This window comes from Saccostrea cucullata, unplaced genomic scaffold (assembly GCF_032062105.1).
Source record: "Saccostrea cucullata isolate Sc308-1 unplaced genomic scaffold, CSIRO_AGI_Scuc_v1 ctg1175, whole genome shotgun sequence".
Taxonomy (NCBI): domain Eukaryota; kingdom Metazoa; phylum Mollusca; class Bivalvia; order Ostreida; family Ostreidae; genus Saccostrea; species Saccostrea cuccullata.
This window is the reverse complement of record NW_026920785.1, coordinates 57568-66958: the sequence shown is the minus strand read 5'-3', so window position 1 is coordinate 66958 and position 9391 is coordinate 57568. Positions and strand designations below refer to the sequence as shown.

At 30.4% G+C, this 9391-nt stretch overlaps 1 protein-coding gene across 1 annotated transcript; it reads left to right on the top strand.

Moving 5' to 3' along the window:
* The first annotated feature begins 4609 nt into the window (after positions 1–4609).
* Positions 4610–7582, top strand: LOC134257835 (uncharacterized). Its single transcript, XM_062740427.1, has 5 exons — positions 4610–4671; positions 5413–5599; positions 6348–6455; positions 7247–7322; positions 7576–7582. The coding sequence occupies exons 1-5, from the start codon at positions 4630–4632 to the stop codon at positions 7580–7582; spliced, it is 420 nt and encodes a 139-aa protein (XP_062596411.1). The 5' UTR covers positions 4610–4629.
* The last annotated feature ends 1809 nt before the right edge of the window (positions 7583–9391 follow it).

The window sequence follows — 9391 nt, the reverse complement described above, 5'->3', positions numbered from 1 at the left end:
GAGACTTCATATTTGGTACAGTGTCTGCATACTCCACTGATTATGTTCCTTTAAATGACACCAAGATCAATGACTTTGTGACCTTGACTTTGACATATTTGCTAAAAATACCTTTTTCGAACTTTGTTGCCGCCGGGCCCACAGAGTTTCACAAATACATCTTGTTTCTTCTGTAATCGGATATGCAGGGGCATTTAAATCTAAATTTAGAATAAAACGCGACATAACTTTTGCATGACATGTTACTATTTATTTCGTTTTAGAAGCAAAGGAAGCAAACAAAGACATAATAAGATCCATTGAATTTGCAAAAACGCTGAATTAAAAGGGCTACGCTTGAGCTTTTATATGACTTCACTTCTTTCGGTTTAAATATTTCCTCGTAATGGAAACTTTAATTTGCTCTTGCAATTGTAAATGATATTTGAAAGACAGTCACGGTTGCATAGTAAGTAGAATATTTTTTTTTATCAATTTATAGGAATAAATATCCTATACACGCATTACGCAAACCACATTAATCATTTTCTATATTTACGATACTTTTTTTTATATGCGGAGAATATTCGTTTCATTGCATTTCCAACTTTATGCTTATTTTGATTTCTTTTCATGAATATTAAACATTAGGCATGTATTTCAAAAGAATTTTCTATTAATTTTTTGTTGTTTTGTTGTACAAGATATAGCTCTCTTGCAAAAGGAGATATCTCCTATGTTAAAAGAGATATCTCTAGAAGGTATACTGGTTTCTTTTTTAGTTAAAAAGATATCTCTTTAATCTAAAAACATATCGTTTTTTGCAAAAAGTATATCTCTTTTATTGAAAAAAAAAATGTTTTTTTTTTATTTTAGCCAACTTTTAAACAGAACGAAATAGTAGTCTGTACATGTACATTCATATCTGTAGGAAGGAAAATTTAAAAGTTGGCTGCTATTGTCCCATCTATTTTTAAAAATATTTCATTTTATTGATATTACGCATACAAAGGAAAAACCATGTTTGCGTTAATAATCGATACATGTCATGATCCCAATAGCAAATGACCTGCTTTACAGATTTGTAACGTGAAATGTTTTTAGATCAAAGAGATATCTTTTTAACTAAAAAAGAAATCAGTAGACCTTCTAGAGATATCTCTTTTAATGTCTAGATTTCAAATTAGTATTAAGTTTTTTTTCATATCTCTTTAAGAGATTTCTCTTAAGAGAAATTTTCTTACATGTAAAATGACTAATTTGCAAAGACGTTCTTACATATGGCATGATCTTAGTTGAATGTATGGTTTTAACCGTAACATACCTGCGTGTTTTAGATTGATTCCATAAATGTGATGTACAAGAAGAAGGATATGGAGACAACGAACAGTATTTAATGTCAAAATCCATAAACAATAAAAAATTAAAACAGAGCAAACACGGACCCCCGAGACATGAAATGTAGAATCAGGTGCCACGGAGGAGTAAGCATCCCATGCTGAACGGTCACACCCGCCGTGTGCTCCTTGTCATGAGATAACACCAACAATTTCTTAAAATTGAATTCTAAGATTGATTTGAGGTCGTAAAAATGAACCAAAATATGCAGAGGCATACTATAAACGGAGTCTTGTCGTTTCTGGGTCTATGTCTTATCAAAGAAGTTAAATACCAGACCCAAACGCAATAACATTTCATCAGTATTAGCACAGTGTAACGAGATGATTTTATTTAAACAAAAACAAGAAATCGGAGTTTAAAAGCATTTAGAATGAATATCATGTGTGATTCATTTGGGAATAAAGCTTATAAACAAAATGTTAAAAAAGAATGGTGCTGCAAACCCGCGCATTGGGAAGTAAAGCGATTAGAAAATTGCTGAGGACAATCAGAAAACTTGAATGCCACAATACATTACGAATGAAGGACATGTATTTGTAAAAGCCCTTTCTACCAAATATAATTGACCAGCAGAACTTAAAACAAAATTCATTTATGGTATGCTTTGTTTTGATATTATCGCTAAAGTCTTTGTTATGGATGTAATATTTGTAAAGTTTACATATCTGAAGAGTAAGAAAGAGAAATAAAAACATTTTGGCAATTATGGGTCTTCGTTGCCAAGGCACCTATGACGTCATTCAGTTCTACGGTATTAATTACTCTAGAATGTTACCTTTCAGAAAATATATATATAAGGTTGCTTCATATAAAAGTGAACAGAAAATGTCTAAACTTTTTTTTTTTAAAATTAATTTTGCAGCAAAAATGCAAAATCTTAGGTAATAAAAGGGTTAAGATATATTCTTTTTTTTCTAAACGATCGAACCTTGGATTTAAAGGTACTTGGACACAGATTTGAAATCAATATTTTTTTCAATAATATTACAATTTATATATTTTTAAAATAGCATTTCTCACAAAATATTATTAAAGATCTTATTTCATTTAAAAGTCATCAAAACTTTTGAGCGGTTTTTAATGACACATCCTTGCACTTTCACAAATTTTAACCTTATTCTTAATCCTTACGAATTGTAACAATCTTGTTGTGTATTAATGAGAAATATTAAAACTTTTATCCAGAAAAATGATTTTATTCAGTGTAGAAATGTTAGAAAGCAAAACTCATTTAAAAGTTTCGTCATTCCGAACTAAGAGTTGCGTACAGAGTTTAGCAAATCGAGCACACTCGTGTTATGTACACAGTTTTTGTAAACAGGGCACAAGTCCTGTTTTGTTGATGTTTACAATTCACGATTGCGTTTAATCGTCACAGTCTGCTTACCACAACTGCACGGACTGTCAATATATTGTGTGTTTCTTTTGCTGTCGAACTTGTCTACTCTGAATTTTCTGAATTCTAGTATTAATATTTTACATTTATACACAGCGAGATTGCCTCTTTTCCTAAAGATTAAGAATAAAATTAATCTGTGAAAGTGCAAGGATGTGTCAATCTAACCCGCCAAAAAAATTGAAATTTTAATATCTTTTATATGAAATAAGATTTTTATTTAATTTTTGTGTAAAATGCTATTAAAATACCTAACTCTTAATATTATAGAGGAAAGAATAACTTTAAATCTGTGTTCAAGTACCGTTAAACAATATGAAAAAAAAAATTTAATATGTATATACAGCAGTTGGAGCTTTAGAACTGACATTTTTCTCCCTACTGATTCACAGAGCACTACTTCTTCATGTTTAAAAACTCGGTTATTATTGTCCTTTAATTTCATTTGGAACTTTCTAATATATTGATCCTACACCTACGTAAGGAAAACCTATTTTCACGCTAATAATAGATCCATGTCATGATTTCAGTAGCAAGTAAGGTATTTCCAAACATAATTAAAGCTGTATCATTTTCTTCTTTAAACAATCCATTTCATTTTTTGGTAAATACTGTCTTTTGATTCAAATACCTGGCCTATTCATATGGTGTTAAAAGATAGTTTAACACAAGTATTTAGTTCTTTGATTATTTTCAAGTTCATATATGTTAACCCTTTCGATGTGTTAAAAAAGTACATTTTTTACATATGCATAGGATACATACGTATTTATAAACCAAGACCGATGTACTTGTGAATCCCAAATTATCAGTGTAACAGAAGTATTCCTTCCTTCTATAGGCCTTCAGTATAACTTTTTTTTATCCTGCAACTACTTCTTGCATTGACCTAATAAAGGTAACCTAATAAACTTACCTTTATCCGATCACTGCCCTAATAAAGTCTCGTGCATGTATTCCGAGGTTCTAAAAGCATTGTGACGTCACATATATTGCAATGTTTATGCTATGGCGTCATTATATAGAACTTTTCAACCGCAGATACGTGTCTAAATCTGTCAAAAATAGCTAGTTTTGGACGTTCAAATGTAAGAATTTTTTAATATGTTAAAGATAAACAAAAACACGATACACTGTAACTGTATTAAAACATAAGCGATACTTGGGCTTGGGTCGAACACGTAAAAGGGCTCGGCAAGCCTCGCCCTCTATCATGTTTTCTTACCCTATCGCTTATATTTCAAGACAGATACCGTGTATTTTATATATATATTCTGTCAGTAGTGGTGACTATGAATTCAATTCCCGCGCTTGTGAGATATTTTTCGATTTAGATTTTTTTTTTTGGTGCAGGTTAACTAAAAATTTCATTCTGAAACTGAACACGAAATATACTGCCGCCTTGAAAAAAGATCATCAAACAGTTCACAATTGAGTTATTATTTGGATCCTACCTAAAATAAATCACAGTTATTTTTGATCGCATTTAGATCTGGGATAATCCAAGAAAAATGTAACCAGTTATGTCTTTCTCAGCTTTACTTCTTCACAAGGTAGGGCAAAATATTTGAAGCATTCAGCATGTTACCATAATATGTAAATTGTAAAATTGTCTATATGTTTGCTTACTTACCTTTCAAAATTTTTCACACATATTTCACTTGTAAAATGTTAAACAATTTTCTGTTCAAAGAGGGAACAATCAAATTTAGGAATAAAAATCTATCTTTTTTTCTTTAGATAATTTTGCTGATATTAACTTTTTCTTTCATTTATATAACAAGAATGGGAGTAAAAAATGTTTCGAAATAACTATAAGGTATTTGCAGGTGCTGGTCACTGGTTCATGCCTAATGTTTTACTTTCTCTTGGTTAAGAGTTATCCTGTAAAGCAAGTAAGTGCTTTTGTTTCTTAAAATCTGATATCATATTTAAGTTTAAAAAAAAATGTTTTTGAAACAAGCCAATTTATTCCTTGTATATATCGAAAATTACATTGCATTTCTAAGATGAATGTGGAAAAATAATAATCTTTCTAATATTATCATATTATAAGTTTAACGGCAGAAGATTCTCAGTGAACGTCAATATGATATGAATATGTGTTTTTACCTGGTAATAGTGTAGTGAATATCATATTGTTGAGATCGGTAACACTCTGAAAACGCCAGATGTAGATCCGTTCGATAATAAAACAAAATTATTAGGCAAACTCATAAAGGAGATGGTTGAACAAGGCGTGCAGATTGCCTTTAGCTACAGATATTAAGAAATCGTATTCTTTTTTCTGTGTTTGTGAATTTAGTACTTAGATCAACACATGATCAAGTTTTCATTATTGCAATTTCTAAAATTATGAAAAATAAATGTTAATCTAAAATTAAATATCAAAGCATTTTTTTTTTATATATTTGAGTTATAGTTTTTCAGTTCATGTTTGTCGAACTATAGGTGTTTCGTCCGCCTTATCCTCCATTTTCTTAACTTGATTTATTTTAAAGATTTTGCCCCCAAGATTATGGAAATTTGTTACCAAAGAACTCCTTGTAATTTTCCTTTATCTAAATGCAAATCCCATCTAGGAGTTGACTTGCAGAAACACTTAAATTTCTGTAGTTGCATAATTCTTATTTCAGTACCGATTCCCGGTGAATGAGGTTAACTCCTGTCCCACAACAAATCAGTCCTGGTATGAAGCTGGTGTACAATTAAACTGCACTTACGACAAAAACAACAGATTCCAATACATGTGTATCCCAAACCAAGCCAAAACTGCTCTACTCGAATTTTGCTATGATTATTTTATTCGTCTGCATGAAAAGGGTATGTCTTTTTTTCGGGGGGGGGGGGGGAGGTATATATAACGTTTTCTTCTTTTCAATTGTCTCAGTTGATTAAAGAACGTGATACATATGAAAGCAAATTTATATTTTTTGCTTAGTTGAACCAATGTTTTTTAATTTTGTGATGTATTCTGATCACATTGCTCCTGTATTATGTACTTTTTCCAGTACAAACAATCGTCGCTTTTTATTTTTTTTAGATTCAGTCTGTGATACTTTCTAAAGAGCATTCTTTTCATAGGGGAGGTTTATTTGTTATGGATAACCATTGAACAATTTATACAAATTAATGCGCACACTTTATATTTTGAATTTTTTACACTAAATAGTATCTTTATGGAGTTTACCAATCCAGACAGCCTATAGTATATTTCTATTCTTCCTATTGGATGTACCGTGTAGTTTAGTTTAATTAGAGGTAATACAAGAAATGATCTCACTAAATGATAACCCCCCCCCCCCCCCCAATCATACGGCCACCCATATATTTACAATGGCAAATTCCATTTTTTTCAAAAAGTCTAATATAAATTGTGCACTCTACATTTCAAATGACACGATTCTTCCCTCTGATAAAAAAAAAAACCCGTAAAATTCCTTAGTCTTTTTGTTTTATAATTATCCCTGTCTTCATACAATGACACTAGAAATATTTATAAAAATTATATTACAAATGTAACAAAATATACATGAAATACACATGGGTACTGTTCTTTAAATATTTATAGGTCATTGTTTACATCTTACGGATTCCGGAACAGTAAATGAAGACAGTTGTAAAAGCTTTAATGATGGCTGTCCTTATCGGCCTTACCTAAGTAACAACATTTTCCTCTGTGAGTATTATATTTCACTATCTTATCAGATTGTGATCTTTCTAAAGTACAATGAAGGGTATGGAGATGACAAACATTATTTAATGTTAAAGCCCCCCCCCCCCCCCCACAATATAATATCGAGTAAATATTGTGTATAGGTATGCTCCTACATGATCACTTTAACCGTAAAATATTATGCAGTAATTTGTTAGAAAGGTCTTTCTTGGAATGTTGAATCCCAAAGAAGAAAGAGATTTAAGTAAATACCGGTACCTTCAGTGAATTATTGACAACCAAGTTGATGAAACAAGAATATCAGCAGTCTCGTTTAAAATTATACTCGATATTACAGTGACTGACTTGATTTTGAAAACTCTGATTATATGGTTTGATATAACTATCACAAAAAAAAAAAACTTTTAACAAAACTACTGGTGTGTTCATATTCAAACAAAATAACAAAAAATAATATTAATTTATTTTTCATGCGCAGGTGAAATTTTGTGCAAGTTTCTGTGCAAATTCTGCCTTATTTTCCCAATTCTAATCGTGTTACAAATCGGAAATATGAGAAAAAACATTAATGTCTGTGTGCATTGAATGTTTTTGCCTATAAAAAGCAATAAATTTATTATTATTTAATCACTTTCCCTTTCAGATTTATTTTTCAGATATACGATGAAGGAGAAATTGCGTTTGCATCCATATTAAATAATATGAATTACTAAAAAGAAATTGTTTATTTTCAATTGTCATAATATAGTTTGATTTTTATACATGGATTTAACTGTCTAATTTATGTATTTAAGTCCAGAGATGCCTCAACATTAACAAGCAGTTAGGATGCTTCATAGACGATCCTCAGTGTCCTTTAGTGAATCAAAGGTACATCTATACAGGATTGTTTTCTACTTTTTGATAAATTATGACATGATAAGGAAACCAAATCCCTTTTAAGGCATGGATATTTGAAAAAAATTATAAAATTGATGAAAGAAATATATAGATAAAGACGGTACTTGTGACGCAAGAGAGGTTCCTCCTGTTTCCTTTCAAACTCTAAATTGGGACCTCGGGTAACCCACAAATACTCATTTTGATTAGAAATACAGTGTATAGTATTATATGAACTCTTCAGGCATTGAAGGCTAAAAGGAATGAAATATGCAAGAGAAGATCAGAGGTCGCCTTATATTGCACATCATTAAAGGGACCAGAGGTTACCTTATATTTTACATCAATAGGTAGGCCAGTAGTCTTCTAATATTGTACACCAATACGGAGATCATTGGTCACCTTACATTGTACATCAAAAAGGAGGTCAGAGGTTACCTAATATTGTACATGAATAGGAAGACTAGTGTTCACCTTAACTATACATATATAAGGAGTGTATATAAATAGGAAGGCCAACGGTCACCCTATATTGTATATCAATAGGAAGAGGAGAGGATTCCCAAAGTTCAAATTATGGTTTCATACTATCATGTGGTCAAAGTACGGCATATAAACATGATGATAATAAATACATTACAAAAAAATAAATAAATTGTATGGTGTTTAACGAGAAGAGTAAGTTAATGTACGTTCTAGCCTCAACATTTACGTACACGTTCTTAAAGAGGAACTTTAGCTTCTTATTAACATCAATTTCAGAGTAGTTGTTTTACAAGAGGTTATTTTTGACAAAGTGATACTGTTTATAAGCATTGGAAAGATATGAATCTAAGCAATTTTAGCGAGAGAATTTATTCCAGTTACAATGTAAAATGGAGTTTTAATTTATTGACTGTGTTGTTGATCTTATTATTTTTTTCTTCTAGCATGACAAAAAACTCAGGAAATATCACTGAATTTAGACCTACCAACGATAATTCAAGTACTACTATTCAACTAGTGGTGGGAGGTTTGACTGCAATAGCTGCTGGATCGATTGTAATAGCAATATATATTATTTGGCTACGTTGGCCTGATTTGAGGCAGAACATTCGTCATTTTTTCTCCCAATGCCTTCGGAAAAATAAACAAAAAGGACATGTCGGTATGTTAATAAATAAATATAAAATTTAAAAAAAAAAATGTTTTATATCCCCTAACTTATGTACCAGACACCCCACAACGCGTACGTAAATTCAATATAGAAAATACGTAAAAAAAATGCAAACAGAAATCAATTGTAAGTTAGGCGTTACATGTAATTAAAATATTCAGTGAAAAGAGGAAATTGACAAGGATATAATTTTCCTGTTTAGTATATCAATAATTGATTAATAAGAAAACCTTACACATATTTTTATTATAAAAAATATATATCACGAATTTCGTCAGAAAATAAGGAAATACAAGAATCTTCTTGGAGTTTTAAATGCAATACTTTGAAAGTTTTAAATCAGTTTACTCGTGTTACATTGTATTTTTGATTTTTATATTGGGAAATTTAATAAACCCCTTAAACAAAAATACTATGTGAATAAATACGTAAATACTACGTCAGCAGAATATTTCGATAAAATCAATATAATGTTGATATTTCTTTTGTTTACACGAGTTTTGATTTAATAGAAAATCTACTATTATACATGTATGTATGGAGTGTCTGCCACATTTCATATGACATATTAATACTACATTTTCTTAATATTCGGCCAATATATATCTGTTATGCATTAAAATTCATTCTGAGTCTATTATTGATCGGAAATCTTAAATTTAATTTTCATATTTACTAGTTTCAATAATTGCTTGATCTACGTCTTAAGTTTAGAGAAACTGTGTGTCAAGGTGGCTTTAATTCTACATTCAAAAATATATAAGATACATTACACATTGTTTAATGTTAACAATATTTTTGAGGAATGACTGTAGGTGAGAATGTATGAAAAAGAAAGTAAATGATTTGTACAGTTTAATCGTGACGTCATAATCGATTTCCCGAAACTGTGCATAGGCTGATT

What these genes read in the sequence shown, in the direction of transcription:
- LOC134257835 (XM_062740427.1), top strand. Translation starts at nt 4,630, where the DNA reads ATGTTTTACTTTCTCTTGGTTAAGAGTTATCCTGTAAAGCAA. An exon ending in TATTCGTCTGCATGAAAAGG is followed by an intron (nt 5,600 to 6,347) that starts GTATGTCTTTTT and finishes AAATATTTATAG; the next exon opens with GTCATTGTTTACATCTTACG. An exon ending in AAGTAACAACATTTTCCTCT is followed by an intron (nt 6,456 to 7,246) that starts GTGAGTATTATA and finishes TATGTATTTAAG; the next exon opens with TCCAGAGATGCCTCAACATT.